The sequence below is a fragment of the Oryctolagus cuniculus genome, chromosome 3 (assembly GCF_964237555.1).
Source record: "Oryctolagus cuniculus chromosome 3, mOryCun1.1, whole genome shotgun sequence".
Lineage (NCBI taxonomy): Eukaryota > Metazoa > Chordata > Mammalia > Lagomorpha > Leporidae > Oryctolagus > Oryctolagus cuniculus.
Window position 1 is genome coordinate 38,663,708 of NC_091434.1, and position 21,084 is coordinate 38,684,791.

Genomic DNA, 21,084 nt, shown 5'->3' on the forward strand with positions numbered 1-21,084 from the left:
GGTGTCTTTTCAGAGTCAGATTGGAGCCGACATTTCAGCAGTGTACTGTGCGTTGTTCAATGTTGAAGACCTGTATTTCTTGCAAGGCTCAAACAACCATAAAAAGACCTTGAATTACAAAATGTCAAATCTTACCCCCCCCTTTTTTTTAAGTCTGTCTCTCCTGCTTCTTCCCATTTCAGCTTCCTTAAAATTTTTTTTTTATTTATTTGATAGAGTGGGGGGGGGGCACTCCCATCCATTGATTCACTCCTCAAATCCTACAACAGCAGGGCTTGACTAGGCCAGGAACTCCATCCAGGTCTCCCCCATGGTGGCAGGAATCCAGGTACTTGGGCCATCATCTACTGCCTCCCAGGCTGCAATAGCAGGAAGCTGGATCAGAAGTGGAGCAGCACAGCCCTGTGAATGGGATGCAGGATGCAGGTGCTGGGAGTGGCAGCTTCACCCACTGGCCACGACACGCCCCCTGAGCTCTTCCCCTTGAGCTCTGAAAAGTAGCAAACTGCCCTCTAGAACGTTGTCACCGAGTCCCTTTAAAACTCTGAGTGTTCCTCACACAGGGCCACTTCCACAAAGGGACGGTATTCTGCTGGGTTAAATGAAGGCGTTGTGGGAGACAGCCGAAGAGGAGTTGTTCAGACCGCAGAGTATCTTACGTTTCTCCCACACAGTGGGCACGCGTGGGAGAAGTTCAGTCATCAGGAAGGCGTTATAAAGGAGTGGTCCTCTGGGACCAGGCAGGGCTTCTGCATCCCCAGGGTGCACGCAGCCCACGATGTTCTACAGGGTAAAGGAATTGGCTTTGGAGCCAGGTAGACCTAGTGTACCATAATAACTTTTGATGACTTGTCTACTGGTTCTACCACTTGTGTCATTTCTGGGTCTGTTCTGATTAACTGGTGTTCCTCCTTGTTTATGACTGCATTTTCTTGTTCGCATACCTGGTGATCTTTTATTGGATGCCTTTATTCTTTATCGGTATCCTTTACATATTCTTGAGCTTTGTTCTGGGCTGCACCTAAAAGTTTGATTGTCTCAACCTTGCTGTTAAGGTGTTCTGTAGAGCTCATTTTTCCCCATTACTGAAGGATACCTTTCTTTGCTCTTTGCTGATGGTTCCTTCTCCCTGAGCTCATCTCCCATTTCTTCCCATCCTCGCCCTGCCTCAGAGTCGCTGACCTCCTTGAAGGCCAGGCTGCTCCTGCCTGGGCTCTTTGCTGTTAATATTCTTTCTTCCCAGAAAGCTTTCCTGGATATGCGCAGTTCCTGGAACAGTGCCTGGCAGATCACAGGCGCTCAATAAGTAGTCAGTGAACTTTGGAATTGATATGCAAATGAGAGAATGCAAAAGGGCCTGGTACAGCACTTTGCACAATGCAATTGCAGTAGGTGATGGTACCTCTCCAGTTTACGCATCTTGGCAGGATGCTCCTTGTGTGGGAAGAGCTTGAGAGCACCGCACGGGGAGGAGTTTAACGGGGTTGACACTTGGAAGCAGAGACCCACCTGGCTCATTTTTTTGACCCTTTCAGCACCTATTAGAAATGCATATGGCACCTACTAGGTGCTGATTGTGGGGTGCTACAAACATGATAAATATGGAGAAGCAGACATGTGTGTGACATGGCAAAGAGCTATTCTTCCTGTTGGGGTGGGGTAGTAGCAGCCCAGGAAGTGTTACAGGGTGGCAGTTGGGCTGGCTTTGACAGCTGAGGAGTGTCTCTGAATCTCACACAGAGGTAGGGCAGAGATGGTGCTCCCACCTTGAGGCGAACATGAGCAAAGCTGGTGACAAATGAAAGGACCTGGCATGCCAGGAGCAGCAAGGCGGACTGGGAGAGGGCCAGTGGCCGCGGGGCTCTGGTTCGAACTTGAATCTCACACTCAGCTGGTAGCACAGGCCACCCTTTGGGTTGGCGCCACTCAGGAGGCTACAGGGCTGGAAGCACAGCCTGCCGGGTGGGAGGGGAGCCTCGGGGTTCCTCCTCCGAGGGGGCCTCAGAACAGCGCTCACAGTAGTCCAGGGTGAGTCCAACGGGGCCCACAAGGAAGAAGTCAGGGGAGGGAAAATGGGAGCCACACATGTGGGTGCAGGAGCTACATGTATGGGTGCAGGAGCTATTCTGGCTTAGAAGCCGCTTGTCCCACAACTTTCTTTTCTTTTTCTTCTTCCTTTTTTTTTTTTTTTTTTTTTTTTTTTTGGCAGGCAGAGTGGATAGTGAGAGAGAGAGAGAGAGAGGTCTTCCTTTGCCGTTGGTTCACCCTCCAATGGCCGCTGAGGCCGGTGCACAGTGCTGATCGAAGCCAGGAGCCAGGTGCTTCTCCTGGTCTCCCATGGGGTGCAGGGCCCAAGCACTTGGGCCATCCTCCACTGCACTCCCTGGCCATAGCAGAGAGCTGGCCTGGAAGAGGGGCAACCGGGACAGAATCTGGCGCCCCGACCGGGACTAGAACCCGGTGTGCCGGCGCCGCAGGCGGAGGATTACCAAGTGAGCCGCGGCGCCGGCCCCCACAACTCTCTATAATGGATCCATGCACGCAACTCCCAGGTCATGCGCAGTGATGCCAGCCGCTGCCCCAGGCGAGCCAAGGCTGTGCTTGCTGCCAGGCCTTTGTTTCTTCTCAGTCTGGTGCAGCCTGGGCTCACTTGCCTCTGCTGAACCTTTCCTAGTCACACGCCCGGTATCCCACCTTCCTCATAGCTTTCTCGGAAAACAGGACAGAACAGGAACCCAACATCCTGGTTTCCCCTAGCAAAGGACAAAGAGGCCTTTATTTGTTTAACCTTGGGCTCAGGGGACCGTCTGGGGTCCATTCATTGTCACAAGAAGTCTGGATCTGACTGATTCTGCAGACAGTGGAGCCATGGGAAGTTTTTGAGGAGAAAAGGATTCATTTGGTGAAGGACGTGGCAGCGATGTGAGGCAGGGTGCCTTGTGGAGGGCAGGATGTTTTAGAAAGGTCGCCTCCTGGGGCCGGCGCAGGTAAAGCCGCCGCCTGCAGTGCCAGCATCCCATGTGGTTCGAGTCCCGGCTGCTCCACTTCTGATCCAGCTCTCTGCTATGGCCTGGGAAAGCAGTGGAAGATGGCCCACGTCCTTGGGCCCCTGCATCCTCTGGGAGACCTGGAAGAAGCTCCTAGCTCCTGGGTTTGGATCGGCACAGCTCTGGCCGTTGAGGTCATCTGGGGAGTGAACCTGTGGATGGAAGACCTTTCTTTCTCTTTCTGCCTCTGCCTCTCTCTGTAACTCTGCCTTTCAAAAAAAAAGGTCACCTTCCATCTACACCTCAACCTGACCTCTGCTCCCACCACATCCTCTGAAACTGCCCAAATCACCAGTAACTTCCAAGTTGCAAAGGCCCGGGACTGCCTCACCTTGCCTGGTGTTAGCAGGGGCAGGGCAGTTGAGCCCTCCTGCCTTGAAGCATTTCCGCCCTTGGGCTTCCACTGGCTTCTGGTGCCTCCTTGGCCTCACTGGTCATTCCTTTGCCGTCTCCCCGGCGAGGTCCCCCTCTTCCAGCTCATTTTTAAGCCCTGGGCTGTTTCGGAGCTTGGTTCTGGACTGGGTTTCTCTCCTTCACCTCCACTTTCTCACTAGGTCAGTTCCTCAGGCACAGAGACATAAATGCTGACAACTAGGCCTGCGACCTCCAGCCTGGCCTTGCCTCTGAGCTCCAGGCTTGCGTGTGCAACTGCCCATTTGCACTGCTGCATAGGTGGCCTGCAGACACCTCCCACGCAACACTGCCAACTCCATGCTCTTGATGCTCCACCTGGCACTTGACTCCCTAAATTGTCAACTCCTGCAGTTATTCAAACCTGGACCAGAGGTCGTCATGGATTCCTTCTTTCCTATCGCTGCCCCATATCTGCCAATCCCCTGTAACATGTCCCAGATTCACCCACTTGTCTCTGACTCTGTGCACCTGACCCTCATCCACCCACTACTTCCTGCCCAAACCACTGGCACACTCCCCTCCTAGTCCCTTGCTCTCCTCCTGTCCCCGCCCTCACATCCACTCTCCCCAACACAACTGTGAGATAAATGTAACCGGTGAGACAAATCCAAACCCTGCTCCATTCAAAGGTCCCCATGCTGTCTGGGACTGTGGCCTCCCAGATGTGCCAAGCTCCGCTCTACCTCCTCACCTTGGCCCAGGACATTGCTTCTCTATTCCAGCCACACTGCTGTTCCTTCGGGTTTCCACACACACTAGGAATTTGCCTTCGAAGGACCTTTGCACAGGTTTCTGTTCATTATTAAGTAGCAGTTCATGTGTTTGTTGAATGAATAGACGGTTTTTAGAGCAGTTTTTTTGAAATTGTTAAACCTTTTTATTTCAGGCAGAGAAACACAGATAGACAGACAGACAGAACTCCCATCCACTGGTTCACTCCCCAAATGCTCTGTCCAGGTCTGAGCCAGGAACTCAATCCAGGTCTCCCCTGTGGGTGGCAGGAACCAAATTACTTGAGTGGTCACCTGTGCCTCCTTGGGTCTGCATTAGCAGGAAGCTGGAGTCAGGAGCTGAAACTCAAACCAGGCTGTCCAATGAGGGACACAGGTGTCTCAGCTGCTAAGATAAATGCCTAGAGCAGTTTAAGGTTTACAGGAAAATTGAGAAGAAAATGCAGAGTTCCCATGGGTACTCTCACCCCACGCCACTCCCAGACTCCCCTATTGCTAACATCTTGCAGCAGGATAATACATTAGTTATGATCCAATAGCCAGCATGGATTCATTATTACTACTTAAATCCATAGTTTACAGTGGGGCTCTGTGTTTGTATTATACGTTGTATGGGTTTTGCCTGTTAAGTCCTGTCATATCTCCACTATTATAACATCTTACAAAAGAGTCTCGTTGCCCTAAAAAATGCCTTCTGCCCCATCTATTTAACCCTTTTCCACCCTTAAAGAGGTTAGCAGATCTATAGTTTTGCCTTTTCTAGAGTCGCATGGAGCTGGAATCCATGGTAATTTTTTAAACGATTTTATTTATTTATTTGAGAGGCAGAGCTATGGACAGTGAGAGGGAGAGACAGAGAGAAAGATCTTCCTTCCATTGGTTCACTCCCCAAATGGCCACAACAGCTGGAGCTGTGCCGATCTGAAGCCAGGAGCCAGGAGCGTCTTCCTCATCTCTCATGTGGGTGCAGGCAGGGCCCACGGACTTGGGCCATTTTCTACTGCTTTCCCAGGCCACAGCAGAGAGCTGGACTGGGAGAGGAGCAGCCAGGACTCGAATCGGCGCCCATATGGGATGCTGGTATCTCAGGTGGTGGATTAACCTACTGTGCCTTCGGTGTGGGTCCCCATGGTAATTACTTGATAAAGACTTGTTTAATGAATGAATGGTTGCTGGCATTTCAAAGGTCCGTGGGAGCTCTGGTGAGGGTGGGCTCCGCAGCAGTGAGAGTGAGGCCAAAGGGGAGGGCATAGACAGATGAGACGGTGTTGAGGTGGAGTTGACAGTGTGTGCGGCCAAGTGGCTCTCAGTGGTGCGGGACAAGGAGAACCCACGGTTGCTGCTTTGCAGTCTCCGGGTGCCCTGGAGGAGAGAATGGACAGGTGGACACTGGCATGGTGCCCATCCTGACGCAATGTCTTCTCACACAGATCGTGGAGGAAGAGTTGCATGCACAAACTCTTGTTCTAGAGTCACTGAACATGAACCTCTGCAACACCCAGATGGAACTCCAGAAAGAGGTGGGTGCTAGCCGGGGTGGGGCTGGGGGCAGCGGGGAGACGGGGTTAAAATGTATGCATCTTTCAGAAAGCGGCCATGGGTCACCTGGAGAAAACGCTCCAGACCAAGCTTGCTGAAGCCGATGAGAAGTATAAGTACACCATACAGATGCTGACCGAGGAGAACCTTCATCTGAGGTGGGCGGGGCCTGGCTTGCCTTTAGGAGTGGGAGGGAGTTTGAGTGAGGGTCAGGTTAAGCTGATGAGTTTTTGGGAGCCAGGGGCATCACTCTGGGGCAGGTGCACAGTCACCTACAAAGGTCGGTTTCTGTGAGGTGGAGCTGGGATGTGTAGAGACTTCTCTGTCTCGTCTCTGTCTCTGTTTTTAATGCAAAATGACCCAGGAAATTTATCTGCATGCTTCTGAGTTGTTCAGCTCTGTGACTGTGGGCTGCTTTTCAGTCCGTCTCTCCTGAGAACTGAGAACTTGATTTCAGTATTAGTGGTTTAGTCCTAGATACAGTTGTTTCTGGTGCCCATGGAAATCAATTTTATTATTTAGTAAATTAAAGTTTTTGTTGCACTGATTTAATAGAAAAGTCCTTATATGGGAATTTGATCATCCAAATATCATCTCTCACTAAATTAAAAATTTCTCAGGCTGGCATTGCGGTGTAGAGGGCTAGGCCACCGTCTGCGATGCCAGCATCCCCTACAGGCACCAGCCCTTGTCCCGGCTGCTCCACTTCCAATCCAGTTCCCTGCCAATGTGCCTGGGAAGGCAGCAGAGAGCGGCCTGAGTGCTTGGCCCCTGCCACTTCTATTGTAGACCCAGATGCAGTTCCTGGCTTCAGCCTGGCCCACCCCGGGCTATTGCAGCCATTAGGGGAGTGAATCAGTGGGTGGAAGATCTCTTTCTCTCTGTGTCTGTAACTCTGCCTTTCAAAGAAATAATCTTTTTTAAAAAAAAAAAAATCTCTGCAAGTAATGAGAAAATACCTTATATGTCTTTCTATCCTTAGTCTATAACAATATATATTCCCTTTCTTTTGCAGGCAAAAGATAATTGCCAAGAATGAAGAAATCTATAAAGGACGATCGGGAAAATCAATGGGTAGCACCTCTTTTGAGGATGACTTGAACACTTTGGAAGATGATGACAACAGAAGATGAGAATCAGTAACAAAAAGCTGTTCTCCCTGGCTGACGCAGCAGGAGGGCCATCCCTGAAGCCACTGACAGCGGCAGGAAAACCATCCCCCATAGGCCTGGCGCACTCCTGTGAGGTTGTTTGAGAAATGCATAGAAGTTTAGTTCTTGGGTTGCTCTGACTCCATTTTTGTCTTTTCATAATTTGCTTTCTTCTGAGCAGGTGGGAATGTCTGAAGTGCAAGTGTACAACCCTTGATTGAAAACCCTATCCTAGACACCTGCAGCTGAGCTTTCTCTGGGTTTTGTACAATGTGCTCTTGCACCTTTACATAGTTTATGAGAAAGAGACAGATTCAAAGGCCTTCTTCCTGTACCCTGGCCTGTGACTTTTGAATGTAAGATGTTCCCTGAAGACTTAATCATTCTTGCCACCTTCTCTAAACCACCGTGAGAATTCAAACAGGGCAAGCAACATGAAAGGAGTGGCCTGGGCATGAGGAAACACAATCCCATGTGCACCATGACTGGTGGCGTGGACAGCAGCCTCAGTGGAGGATCCTGGGAGGGGTGTGTGTGGAGGGAGGGGCATGGTGTGAAGCAGAGTGCATGTCCAGTGTGAAGAAGGGGCTTCTCAGGCCCACGCAGCCCCTACCACACAGGAACATGGGCTCAGACATTCTGATTTTTCAAAAGAAGTATTTTGCTTTTTACGTGCTAGCTCCACTTTTTAAATGTGGGCAACAAACTTTAAAAATACGATGGTGTGAGCCAACGTTGAGAAACTCAGGTAGAAGAGGCCTGTGATCCAAATGTCTTCTACCAGTGAGATGCCATTGGAAAAAAGCAAAGCACTGAAACAAAACGAACAGAACCATTCCAAGGAACAGATAAAATGATATTTTATTAATTAACATTTTTTCAAGAAAAAAAATGTCCTTTTAAAAGAACCATTTAGCTTTTAAAGATAAACTTAATTTCTAGCAATTTGGAATAAACTTAATACAGAAAGAAAGAGCAAATACAAACACATAAAGAGGGCACAGCATCATAAGCAAAACAGCAAGTTATGTGAGTGGTTATAGGAGCTTGCACAAAAGCAGTCAGTGACAGGAGAGGTCAAAAAGGGAGTTCAGGGGGTAGGTAATAAAAAACTTATGGCATTTCTTGATTTTTTAAAAGGCTTTGACACTAAGAATATTTTAAAATTTACACATTTTTAAATTTCTTTAGTGTAGAAAAGACAGCTGGAAAGAGACACACAATTACATTCATTTCACCTTCAGTTTAAAGTAATACTGTAATTATACATGTTTAATAACAATGTGCAAATCATTTTATTAGCTTAATAACTAATAAATAAATCCTAGTGTTACATATGTAAAAATAGGATCAATCCAGAGGGAAGAGGAGTCTCTTTGTTAGTGTGAAAGTAGGCTGTGGCATCTGCTTCTTTTTTTCCCCAGCTTCCTTAATGCTCACTTTATAGTTCACTTTGGTCAGGATGGAGAGGATATCTTCGCCTCTGAAAAACACAGCATAGCATTGTGACTCTCCATGGGGGACAGACAACTGCTGAACCATCTCCTTTGCTGTGCCCAGTGATAACTCTACGGCTCTTCCTCTCAGAACATCAGGCCTTTGAAACAGTAAGTTGCTGAGCCAAGGCTGCCCACAGTGTTCCAGGGAGATGAGCTGGCTCCAAGCTTTGTAACTTAGCCTTGGTTTACTCAGGATCCCCATTAGCCAACAGAAACCTCAGTGTCAGTATGAGGTTTGGTTACTTGGTTTCTCTTCCTGACCTGTGTATATCTCGCTCTGCTCCACCTACTATGTCATTTGACATGCTCAGTCCACTCCAGTACCCCACCCCCACCACCCTCTGCCTCTAATTGGCATTGCTTCTGTGGATTCATCTGCAATGTGACCAGACTTCAGGAAACCCAAAGTCCACACATGTCCTGCAGCCACTCTTAGTAACTGTTGGGCAACCTCTTCCTCTGTCTCTGTAGCTAGCCCCTAAACATTGCAGGATTCCTGATCTGAATTACAAAATGGAAAGATCACAGTGATGTCATTGGCTCGCTCTTCATGTGCCATGAAAAATCTTATTCTTCAAACAGACACTCAAAACGCAGTGAGATACAAGGCTAGAAGGAGCCTGCAAAAGATTCCTTGCTGTTCATCTGTCTGCTGGGTGTGTGTTCCAATGAACTATGATATAATGCACTATAATTTAACTAAAGGAAGCACGTGATATAATAGATGGGAGAAGATTATTTTCCCACGCTTGTGGCTTCAAAGCAGACCAAGATAGTGGAAATATAAGGGGTTCCTAATCTTCACTACTTATCTCCCACAGTGCACCCAGAGGGTTTGAAGCTGGTTAGCTATTACAGGACTTCCAACAGAGGTTGTTAAACATTAAAGTGCGGGCAGCCTTCTCCACAGACCTGCAGGCCAGTTCAGTTGGCTCCATAGTGTTTCTGCCTAAAGACAGAGAACTGGACTGTAGAGCTGCATCATGTTTTCCAGCCCCATGATACCCTGATTGTCCTTTTGAAGTGTTGGTTTTAAGAAAACCCCTCAATGAGTACCCCCGTATCTCCATCCGTGGTAAAGATGCTAACACTTGCCTTTTCTCCCACGGCTAGACATTTGCAGATGAATGGGAGTCACCTCCCTTGGCTATTTCTCTGATCTGTTAATATTACCTCAACCACAAAGCACGTTCTAGCGGACTCTAAATATGGATCTCTAATCGCAGAGATGGGGGATGAGGCAGGTGGTAGAACTTTGAGGAGGCTTAGGTAGGCAAAACTTACTGAGGACATCTTTCTCTTAGGCTCTGGCAAAGTGACTGGATGTACCAGGTCCCCTCAAAGAGGTTTCGATAGGAGACACAGTTGTTCACAGTGGCCATCCCCAGCAGGAAGTCAGCCTCATCGGGGACGTATCTCTTTGGAAACGATGAGTCCATTTCTAAATAGGTTTCTTGCTGCTCTGAGTCTATCGCAACAGGAACGGCTTGCTGGTACTTATCCCCTTGACAAGCTTGAATGAAAAAGACTTTGGGTTTTCCAGCAAGAGAGGGGCATTTCGAACCAGTGAAATAAGAGGTCAGATCATAGATGCAGGCCTCCTGCCCATCAGTGCCATAGATGATGCCCTTGTCTCCATGGGAGAGGATGCAGCAGACGAAGCAGTCTCTGTCTTTGTGGTCCATGCTTTGGTAGCTTTGCAGAATGTCACAGATCTGCTTTGCCGTGCAGTCATTGTAATGGACTACTTCAAAGTGAAGGTCAGTGAAGGTATTGCTCAAAGCCTCTGAAAAGTCAAGTCAGAGAAGTTACACTGTAGCACAGTCATTCCCACACTACAGCCCACAGCTGGAGAGAACAGTGAGTTCGATGTTAATGATAATTTGAATCAGAACTGAAAGAACAAGACCTCCTATCTCAGTAGCTGGATTCTATAGGCAGCTGAAAACATTTCCAAGCCTTGAAGCAAATGGTAAAGGGGAGAGTGCTATTGTTGGTCCGTTGTCTTTTCTGAACTACTTTATGAGATGAGTGAACTATTATTAAGGCTTACTACCAAGCCAAATTAAAGTGTGGCTGTGTTATAAGGTCAGAAAAACGAAGTAATTTTTAAGACTTATTTATTTTAAAAGCAGAATTACAGAGAAGGAGAGAGACAGAAAGGAGGGAGAGAGGGGGAGAGGGAGGGAGACAGAGAATATTTCCTCCCCTGGTTCACTCCCCAAATGACCTCAATGGCCAGGACTGGGCCAGGCCAAAGCCAGGCACCTGGAACTCTGGATCTCCCACATGGGGCCCCAGCACTACAGCCCATCCTCTGCTGCTTCCCAGGTGCATTGGCAATGAGCTGGATCACAAGAAGAGCAGCTGGGATGCAAACCAATGCTCATATGAGCTGCTGGTATTACAGGGCGCAGCTTGACCCACTGGGCCACAGTGCCATCCCTAAAAGCAGTCATTTTCAGCAAAATATTAATATTTATTTTATGCTTAACCAGCTACAAAATGTTTGTATTTATCAAAATAAAATACACAGATTTTAAAATAGAACTGAGATCTAATATATATATATATATATATATATATATACACACACACACACACACAGTGATCTTCTCACTAACCCTCTCTGTTCCCCCACCATGTTTCATGAAGGCCAACACTTTCAGCTTTTAACTACTTTTTTGCTGTTGGATTCCATTTTATAATGAATTTGGATGCTATTTACTCAAGTACAAATTTCGGATTTCTGTATTGAGCTCTTATATTAATGATAAGCAGGTTGAATCTACAGTAATATTTATATTACTAAGATTACACAAACATAATGGTCTTTAATTATACAAATATTTCCTTTCTCATTCAACTTTTTATCTTTAATGCATTAGTAATCACATTATTTTTCCTCTTGCTTTGTTTTCTATATGCTTAATATTATTTATTTTCTACAAATGCTCTGATAGATCTGGTCTAAGTGTTTCAAAATCTTCAGGCTGCTTATTTGACCCATTTTTTTTTCTTCCTGGGAAGCTTCTACCCTTTGGCACTACATTCTTCTGCTCCAGTCCCAACTAGCTGCTCCCTAGGAATGATGAGTTTCTCTTTTCCTGGGGCATCTCTATAGTTTTTCCATAGTAATTTCCTGAAACTATGACTTTTTATCTCTTAGCTTACTAGCTTGTTTAACTTGAATAGATCTGATAGTACATGAGAAGTAAAATTTTTGAGCCTTTCATTTCTACTTTCATATGTTTTGATAGTTTAGCTGGATATAGAATTCTATTTCCAAAAGCATTTTTCCTCAGAATTTTGAAGACATTTCTTCAATCTTTAGTTTTCAGTGATGCTATTGAGAAACCCATGGACATTCAATTCCTGATATTTTATGTATTTGTCTTGACTTTTTTTCACTAGAAGCTTCTATAATGTGATATGCTTTGATGTAACTCTTTTGCAACTTCAGGCCCTTTCAGTCTTGAGACTGACTCATGGACAATTCAATGTCTCCTCATTTTCTCTGTCCTCTCTTTTTGGAACTATCATTGTCAGAGGTTGAAAATTCTTAACTGATTTTCAAATTTTCGTATCCCTTTGCTCTTATTTGCATTCTTTCTTGTCTTTTTGTCTGCCATCTGAGACTGGAATCTTCCACACTATTGAATTTTTCATTTCTGTGCTCATATTTCCATACTTTTCAAGGATTGTTTCTTGTTCTGTTGATGTTTCATAACATCTGGTTCCTTTATGAGTCTGTTACTAGATTTCTGCAAACACTAAATATAGATTTTCCAAAGGTTTATTCTTATCAATATTATCTTTGTTTCTTTCACATTCTAGTTCATTATTTTCTGATTTGTATTGTGTCTCTGTTTGGTATTAGATTATTTCTTCACGTGTTTGATGATCCTTGACTGTCACTTCATAAGTTGACTAATCAATGTATTTGTTTTTATTTTTTAAAGATTTATTTATTTGAAAGGCAGAGTTACAGAGAGATAGGGAGAAAGGAAAAAGAGGGAGGGAGAGAGAGAGAGATAAAGAGAGAGAGAGAGAGAGAGAGAGAGAGGTCTTCCATCCTCTGCTGGTTCACTCCCCAAATGGCTGCACTGGCCTGAGCTGGGCCAGGCTAAAGCCGAGAGACAAGAGCTTCTTCCATGTCTGCCATGTCGGGTGGCAGGGTCCCAAACACTTGGGCCATTTCTGCTGCTTTCCAAGGCATATTATCAGGGAACTGGATTGGAAGTGGAACAGTGAACCAGAGCCTGTATGGAAAGCCAGCATCACAGGCAGTGGCTTAAGCTGCTAAACTACCACACCAGCTCCAACTAATCAATTTAAAAGTTGACTGTGTTCATGAGTGGGTTTGTTCACTGGTGGACTTCATAACATACTGATTGGCTGGGGGCCTGATTGTTTCATTAGGGGACCCCTAGATATCACTACCTGTGAGTCTTTTATCTGGGGCTCTCAGTTTTTCCAGAGGAGAATCCATATCTGCTTCCATGGTTCTTGGAACTAAATTGGGTTAGACAGTTGACTCCATGCTACCAGGAGGTTGAATTTTCCTTACTCTCTTGTCCCTTATTATGGTATAATAGGAATAGCTGTTGGCATCTTTGAGATGATCCATAGATCTGGGGGTTATCACTGTGTCTTGTGCAAGGGAACTTCAAAAAGTTTTTGGAATAATAGAATTTAAAATAAGTTTATTCTGTTTCAAAAAAAATTGAAATCCAGGCATAATTTTTTCATTATGTATTCCTTGATGACCCCTTGTGTAGGCTTTCAAATAACCTTCATATTTTCAGCTCATCACCTCACCTATACTTTGTATCTCCAATTTTTTGTATTTTCCCAGAATTCTGTGGGGTAACTGGGTTTGCCTCTTTTTTGCATTCCCCTCTGTTGTCACTTAGGTTCTATCTTTCTCACCTCTGTGAAGTCCATTACCTTTCCTACTTTATTTCATCTTCAAAAATTGTGGAAATCTTTCCTTATGTGTTTTCTTCATTCCTGTTCTCTTGATCTTTGTTGGGTCACCATTTTTATTCCTTCACTAGCATTCTGTCCCTGTCAGCACATCAGAACTAAATTTAAACCCTCAGTCAAGAGACAGTCTAGAGTAAGGAATAGAGAAAGGTAACTGAAACGTGAAGTTTCCTTGTTGATTTGGATGTACTTTGGTGGCCTTGATTCTGTAGGAATATTCTAATTCCTTTGGAAATGTAAGATGCTGGTGAAGAAAATAATTATAGGGGCCAATGCTGTGGCACAGCAGGTAAAGCCACTGCCTGTAGTGCTGGCATCCCATATAGGTGCTAGTTCAAGTCCTGGCTGCTCCACTTCCAATCCAGCTCTCTGCTGTGGCCTGGGAAAGCAGTGAAGGATGGCCCAAGTGCTTGGGCCCCTGCACCTGCATGGGAGACCTGGGAGAAGCTCCTGGCTCCTGACTTCGGATAAGCCCAGCTCCTGACGTTGTTGCCATTTGTGGAGTGAACCAGTGGACAGAAGACCTCCCTCTATCTTTCTCTCTGCTTCTGCCTCTCTGTACTCTGCCCTTCAAATTAATAAATAAATCTTTAAAAATAAAAACAAAGAAAAGAAAAGAAAATGACTGTGAAGGAGTTCACAAGGCACTGTAGCAGAACAGAGGGCAACATCTCAGAAGAAAAGGCCGAAGCAGTGGGGTCTCCTATTCTTACTTGATCAATGTGGACTATAAGAACAGCAACAGAAAAGGCAGAACATGCAAATTCAAATAACAGCCAGAGGCCAGTCAGCGTGCACTAGATACAAGGGCACTTCAAAAAGTCCCTGGGAAATAGAATTTAAAAATAAGTTTACTTGGGTACAAATTTTTTTTTGAAACTTATGCATAGTTTTTTCACAATGTGCCTTTTCCATGGACTTTTGGAAGATTCCTCATGTAAGAAAAATGAACTTCCAGAAACAGAAGCAAATGTTATTTGGGAAATTTGTAACACTAAATGAGTAGAAATCAAAGATGTGAAAACTATTTTTCAATATCATGATGATGAATTATGTAGTCAATAGGCTTCAGTTCTGGGGCTTTTTAAAACCTCAGCATAGGTTTTCTTGAATAAACAAATCAAATATCAACAGAGACCATTACAGAATCCTGATTGATTATACTCAGTCTACATCAATTATCTAAACCTCTTCTCAATTTTAAAAAATTTCACTGACAGTTTGACTCAACACAATTTTCAGAAGTTCTATGACCAAATAAAAAATATTAGTATTTCAAAGGTTGGGTTGGATAGTTTCTATTATCATTTTTAGCTATAGTCATTTTTATATTCATGTGCCATAAATATAATTTTCCATTCAACTTGGACATTCTCAATGTTAGGTTAAATGCACTGAGCAATAGAACTTTTGGTTAGTATAGCACTTGAAAATGCTATTTCTGTTAAGAAGCCACTACTTCCTCATTCAACAGCCCAAATGCAACTCTAGCAGAGTGTGGATGAAAGTGGAGGACATAACTCTAAGTGGAATGAGCCAGGAACAGCGAGACAAATCCTGCTTATTCTCTCCCATATGTGGGTGGTGGAAAAAAAAAAAAAAAAGCAAAACAAAAACACCTCAGTGTGAACACAGAAGAGTGATTATTGGAGTCTGGGAGGGGTGGAGAGGACACAGTTAGTTTAGATAATTGGTAGCCAATCAGAATTGGATGGCAAGAATGAGTTACTAGTTTTATAAAACATTGTTGGGTGGCAGTCATTCATAATAACTCAGTGCATAGTTTATGAATGAACAGAAGAAAGGAGCTCCAAGCCTCCAAAGTAAAGTAATTTTTAAGAAGAAGAAATGCAGATAGTTCTTTTTTTTTTTTTTTTGACAGGCAGAGTGGACAGTGAGAGAGAGAAAGACAGAGAGAAAGGTCTTCCTTCCATTGGTTCACCCCCCAAATGGCCGCTACGGCCGATGCTGCACCAATCTAAAGCCAGGAGCCAGGTGCTTCCTCCTGGTCTCTCTTTTTTTTTTTTTTTTTTTTTTTTTTTTTTTTTTTTTGACAGGCAGAGTGGACAGTGAGAGAGAGAGAGACAGAGAGAAAGGTCTTCCTTTCACCATTGGTTCACCCTCCAATGGCCTCTGCGGCTAGCACACCACGCTTATCTGAAGCCAGGAGCCAGGTGCTTATCCTGGTCTCCCATGGGGTGCAGGGCCCAAGTTCTTGGGCCATTCTCCACTGAACTCCCGGGCCACAGCAGAGAGCTGGCCTGGAAGAGGGGCAACCGGGACAGACTCCGGCGCCCCAACCAGGACTAGAACCCGGTGTGCCGGCGCCGCAAGGCGGAGGATTAGCCTATTGAGCTACGGTGCTGGCCCCTCCTGGTCTCCCATGTGGATGCAGGGGCCCAAGTGCTCAGGCCATCCTCCACTGCCTTCCCGGGCCACAGCAGAGAGCTGGACTGGAAGAGGAGCAACCGGGACTAGAACCCGGTGCCCATATGGGATGCCAGTACTGCAAGGCAGAGGTTAACCAAGTGAGCCACGCCGCTGGCCCCAGATAGTTCTTCTTTAATCAGTACATACTGCATACATGTATGGCAATTTCATGCTGTATAGTTATTGTCAATAAATTGCCTTTAAAAATGAAAAAAAAAAGAGTTCTGACACCAAGACAATTTTTTCACTTAAAGTGTTCTACAGAAGAATTATTCAGCTGTCGAATTAAAAGCAAAGCGTTTCATTATAAGCCCTTTAGTCACATTTAAAATTCCATCTTTAAACATACATTGCTTTGATTTAAAAATTTACTTTTTCAAAAAAGTAACAAATATCTAAGAATATTCTTCACTTCCCACAGATAAATGTGTTCAAATGCATTTTCTTAAAACAGGATGATCTCTTGGTACAGTTTTCATTGTCTCCGTTTTAATTTTTAAAAGATGGGTATAGGGGCTGGCACTGTGGTGTAGCAGGCTAAGCCTCTGCCTGCGGCACCAGCATCCCATATGGGTGCCAGTTCAAGTCCCAGCTGCTCCATTTCTCATCCAGCTCTCTGCTGTGGCCTGGGAAAGCAGTGCAAGATGGCCCAAGTGCTCGGGCACCTGCACCCCCATGGGAGACCCAGACAAAGCTCCTGGCTCCTGGCTTTGGATCGGCACAGCTCCAGCCGTTGCAGCCATCTGGGGAGTGAACCAGCGGACAGAGACCTCTCCCTCTCTCTGCAACCCCACCTCTGGGTACGAGGATACTTCACCTCTGTCTTTCGGGTTCTGTACCTGCATCAACTTCTGTTCCTTTCCTGTCTTTCATGTTGCGGTGTCTGGGCATTTCTCTCCGTGCTATGCTAAAATCGTAGTTGTTGACGATCAAACAGTATCCCCGAGGTTTGCTTTTCATTTGGTAAACTTCTTCTGATGTCTGGAAAACAAAAACCCAACCCAGGGGCTGACTGCGGGTCAAACACAACCATCTAAAGAGACAATGCCCTGGGAAGAGTTGCCCTGGGAAGCGAGTGTGGTCTCCCCTGCCCTCTGCCAGCTGGGGCTCATCTCCCTGCAGACCCAGTTCCCATCCAGAACCCTTCCCACAGTTCTAAAGCCACTAGTCCTGTCCTGGGCCCGGTCAGCTCTTTGCACATCAAAAAGGTTGTGGAATAATAGAATTAAAAGAGAAGTTTGTCTTGGTGCCCAAAATTTTTGGAACCCATGCATAGTCTTTTCATAAAACACATTTCCTCTGAGCTTTAAGAAGATCTTTCACACACACGAGTTTCAGAAATATTGGCACCAAAACAAATTTAGTTTTTAATTCCATCTTCCATATACTTGCTGAAGTACTCTCACACTAACATTGCTGTCACCATGTCGTAGGATCATCAGTTATTCTATCTGCTTCCTTCACTGAACAGAAATGTCCTCAGACAGGTAACATCTGTGCCAGAAGCCAGCATTTATTCATTTAGAACTCCATCAAGAGTGAATGAATGAATGAATGAATGTCTCTGGGCTGCCCTGCCATGACCTTGTGATTATCTGGGCTGGGCTTCTTGGCTAACCCCTGAGAGCCTGACCCTCACACAAGACTCAATGTGACCCCAGGGATTTGAAAGCTATTGGCTTAACCCTTCTCTTGGGACGGCAGCATCAGGGGAGGGTACCACGACCGCAGTGCCTGACAGTACAGGCAGAGCTGGCCCTGGGTCGTGCTCATCTTCCTAGGGCTGGTTCAGCGCTAAGAATCTCAGAACTTAGTTGGAAATCTACACAGCCCCTTAAGGCAGGTAAAGGACTCCAGGCTAGGAATCAAATTCCTGGTTGTTGCCTTTCCTAAATGTAACACTTTGGGCTAAAGTTATCTGATTTCTTAGTATCTTAGTTTGCTAAGACCGTACACGCTTTATGAAGCACCTGCTAAGATCGTCATTTATAATTTACTATTCCAGGTGCTCATTATTTACTCTGCACAGTACATAGATTTTCTAAGACATTAAATTTGAGCATGGTTAGCTGTTCCGAGGGAGTACGCTGGTGGAACCTGAGACCACTCACAGAGTACCCGGTACTTCAGGGACTCCTTCGTGGTCCAGACTGAGAGGACGCTGTGGTAATCTTCTCAGACACGCACACTGGTAAAGACCCCTGTCAAGCTTGACCCTGGCAGCCGTGTGCCTCAGCCTCCCGCCACCCGGAGGAGAGACCCGGTCAGTGAGTGGGAAGGTACTCCGTGAGCTGCGGAAGGTTACACACACAGCAAGTATTGCGCTACTGTGTCGAGAAAACAAAGTTCTCCACTGGCTCCTTGAGACGACAGAGACGGCTGGATGCCCTATGGGCTGCTTGTTCCTAACCACCCAGAGGAACACCTCTGGCAGGTCAAGCAGGAAGCAAAGGTCTGCTCGTTCCAGTGGGGCTGGATGCTCCTCCCAAGTCCTGACCTTGCTGCCCCGTGAGGTGTGGGGCCTCCACCCCCCCACCCTCCAGCCATCCCCAATTCCTTTGTCCTTCGCTTTAACATAAAAAATGAATGCATTGAAAACTGAAGAGGTTGCACTCAAAAAAAATCATGGCACATTTTTAATTTCTCCTGTGGATTTTTTTTTAACCATTCTCAAAATTGTCAGTGTCTGCCCTTTACTGGTTTATCTGGCAGTTGAAAGAAAAATCGACCAACCAGTCAAATAACCCAATCTGCTGTGCAGAGGGAGAAAGGTTCAGAGGTTTCCACGCACCTGTGCCTTGCTCACTGGCTCCCCTGGACAGTCTGACAGTGCCAGCACTCCATATGGCTCCTCCCCTACAAGCAAGCAGAGACACCTACAATGAGACATGGCAGGAAAAGCACTTGGGTAAAGAAGCCTACAGAACCTCCTAGAACAACTGAGGTACTTTTTTTTTTTTTTTTTTTTTTTGAAAGGCAGAGTTAGAGGAAGAGAGAGAGGGAGGGAGAGAAAGATCTTTCATGTACTAGTTCACTCTTCAAATGGCCCTATCGGCCAGGGTTAGGCCAGGTCGAAGCCAGGAGCCAGGAGCTTCCTCCAGGTCTCTCATGTGGGTGCAGGGGCCCCAGCACCTGGGCCATCCCCCACTGCTTTCTCAGGCCATTAGCAGGGAGTTGGATTGGAAGTGGAGCAGCCAGGGCAGGAATCGGTGCCCACGTGGGATGCCTGACTGCAGGGAGTGGTTTAACCCAGAGAGCCACTTCCAGCCCCGAGGTACTTTCTCCAATGAGAACTCACAGACTGCCTGAACAGAAGCTCCGGCTTCCGAAACACAGGCTTCAACCATCATCACCAGAGGGAAAACTGTGACCAGGCAAGCAGCGCCGTACCTCTGTACTCCTCCATGTGGGCAGCTTGAATGCTGTGCATTCGTGAGATATTTATGAACAGAACCATTAGCTCAGCAGGAATGACTGATTCAAAAGCATTTCGCTCCTCAAAGTACTCTGAAAGTCTCAGACTCAAGCACACAGCGGAGAGAGGAAGGACTGGCCATGTGGACATTGTGCAGGCTTAATCTTGGAGAGTGACCCAAAAGCATGGATTGTACACACAGACACACACATGCACACACACACACATGCACACACACACACCATGCACACACCACAAGAAGCCAGGATGTCTTTAAAAAAAAAAAAAAAGGCGGGGAAGGGAGGCAGCATTGTGGCGTAGTAGGTTAAGCCTCTGCATGTGACGCCAGCATCCCCTATGGGCTCCAGTTCAAGTCCCGGCTACACCACTTCTGATCCAGCTCCCTGCCAATGTGCCCAAGAAAACAGCACAAGATGCCAAGTGCTTGGGTTCCTGCACCTACATAGGAAACCTAGAAGCAGCTTCTGGCTTCTGGCCCCTGGCTGCAGCCTGACCCAGCCCTGGCTGTTGCTGGCATTTGGGGAGTGAACCAGCAGATGGAAGATCTCTCTCTCTCTCTCTCTCTCTCTCATTCTCCTCTTTCTGTAATTCTGCCTTTCAAGTAAATTTTTTTAAAAAGCCAGCACAACAAGACAACAAAAATATTAATATTAATGTCTATGGGGTGGTAGTTTTACTGGGTTTTTCAATTTTTTCTGAGTCTAGAATCATCTTCTGTGAGTATATATAGCTTTTTTTTTTTTTTTTTTGACAGGCAGAGTGGACAGTGAGAGAGAGAGACAGAGAGAAAGGTCTTCCTTTGCCGTTGGTTCACCCTTCAATGGCCACTGCAGCTGGCGCTATGCAGCCGGCACACCTCGCTGATCCAAAGCTAGGAGCCAGGTACTTCTCCTGGTCTCCCATGCGGGTGCAGGGCCCAAGGACTTGGGCCATCCTCCACTGCACTCCTGGGCCACAGCAGAGAGCTGGCCTGGAAGAGGGGCAACCAGGACAGACTCCGGCGCCCCAACCGGGACTAGAACCCCGGGGTGCTGGCGCAGCAGATGGAGGATTAGCCTAGTGAGCCGCGGCACCGGCCCAAGTATATATAGTTTTTATAGTTACCAAGAATACTTGATTGATCAACATTTTGAAGGAGATCCTTGTGGGTGCCTGGCTTCCCCGGGTAGGAAGTGCATGGAGGATGGGACCAGGTTCCTTCTGGATAAGAAAGGGAGTTTGGCAGAAGCAGCCCAAGGGGAGGCAGGCAGATGGGGGTGGGGCTCAGGTGTGTGGGCAGGCCAGGGAGCCCTGCGATGTAGTGAGGACAGAAAGGAATTATTCAGGGGCAGGTGTTGCCATGCAGAGGTGAAGCCGCCACCTGCAACATTGACATCCCGTGGAGCATCAGTTCGAGTCCCAGCTTCTCTGGTTCTCATCCAGCGTGTTAACCACTGCCCTGGGAAGGCAGCAGGTGATAGCCCAAACACTTCAGCCTCTGCCCCCCAACTGGGGAACCGACCTAACGTTCTGGGCTCCTGGCCTCAGCCTGGTCTATCCACAGCTGTTCACGGGCTTCTGGGGCCTGGACCAGTAGATAGAAGCAGAAGATGGTCCAAATGCTTAGACTCCTGCACCCACCTGGGAGACCTGCATGAGTTCCTAATGTCAGCCTGGCTCAGCCCCAACCATCACAGCCGTTTGGGGAGTGAACCAATGGATAGAAAAATTCTCTCTCTCTCTCTCTCTGCCTTTCAAATAAATAAAATAACTCTTTAAAAATGAATAACTAGAAAGCTGCTTTGTTCAACAACAACAAAAACCAGAGGTTGAGTTAGTCACAATTGGCCAAAGATCTTCTTGACCTGG

The 21,084-nt window shown here is 46.4% G+C and overlaps 2 protein-coding genes across 7 annotated transcripts in view; one reads left to right on the forward strand and one right to left on the reverse strand.

Moving 5' to 3' along the window:
• FLACC1 (flagellum associated containing coiled-coil domains 1) overlaps positions 1 to 7,015 on the forward strand; it is a 40,250-nt gene extending 33,235 nt beyond the window's left edge. For both annotated transcript variants that reach the window (XM_002712533.5, XM_051849298.2), the window contains 3 exons: positions 5,623 to 5,712; positions 5,780 to 5,889; positions 6,747 to 7,015. In XM_002712533.5, coding sequence (XP_002712579.2) covers positions 5,623 to 5,712; positions 5,780 to 5,889; positions 6,747 to 6,864 — 318 coding nt within the window. In that variant the 3' untranslated portion in view covers positions 6,865 to 7,015. The remainder of the gene's footprint in view (positions 1 to 5,622; positions 5,713 to 5,779; positions 5,890 to 6,746) is intronic.
• Positions 7,016 to 7,717: 702 nt separating this feature from the next.
• Positions 7,718 to 21,084, reverse strand: part of CASP8 (caspase 8) — a 67,732-nt gene continuing 54,365 nt past the window's right edge. For all 5 annotated transcript variants that reach the window (XM_051849294.2, XM_051849295.2, XM_051849297.2 and 2 more), the window contains 4 exons: positions 18,592 to 18,656; positions 16,640 to 16,781; positions 9,666 to 10,167; positions 7,718 to 8,365 (listed from right to left, as the gene is read on the reverse strand). In XM_051849294.2, the coding sequence (XP_051705254.2) occupies positions 8,233 to 8,365; positions 9,666 to 10,167; positions 16,640 to 16,781; positions 18,592 to 18,656 (842 nt within the window). In that variant the 3' untranslated portion in view covers positions 7,718 to 8,232. The remainder of the gene's footprint in view (positions 8,366 to 9,665; positions 10,168 to 16,639; positions 16,782 to 18,591; positions 18,657 to 21,084) is intronic.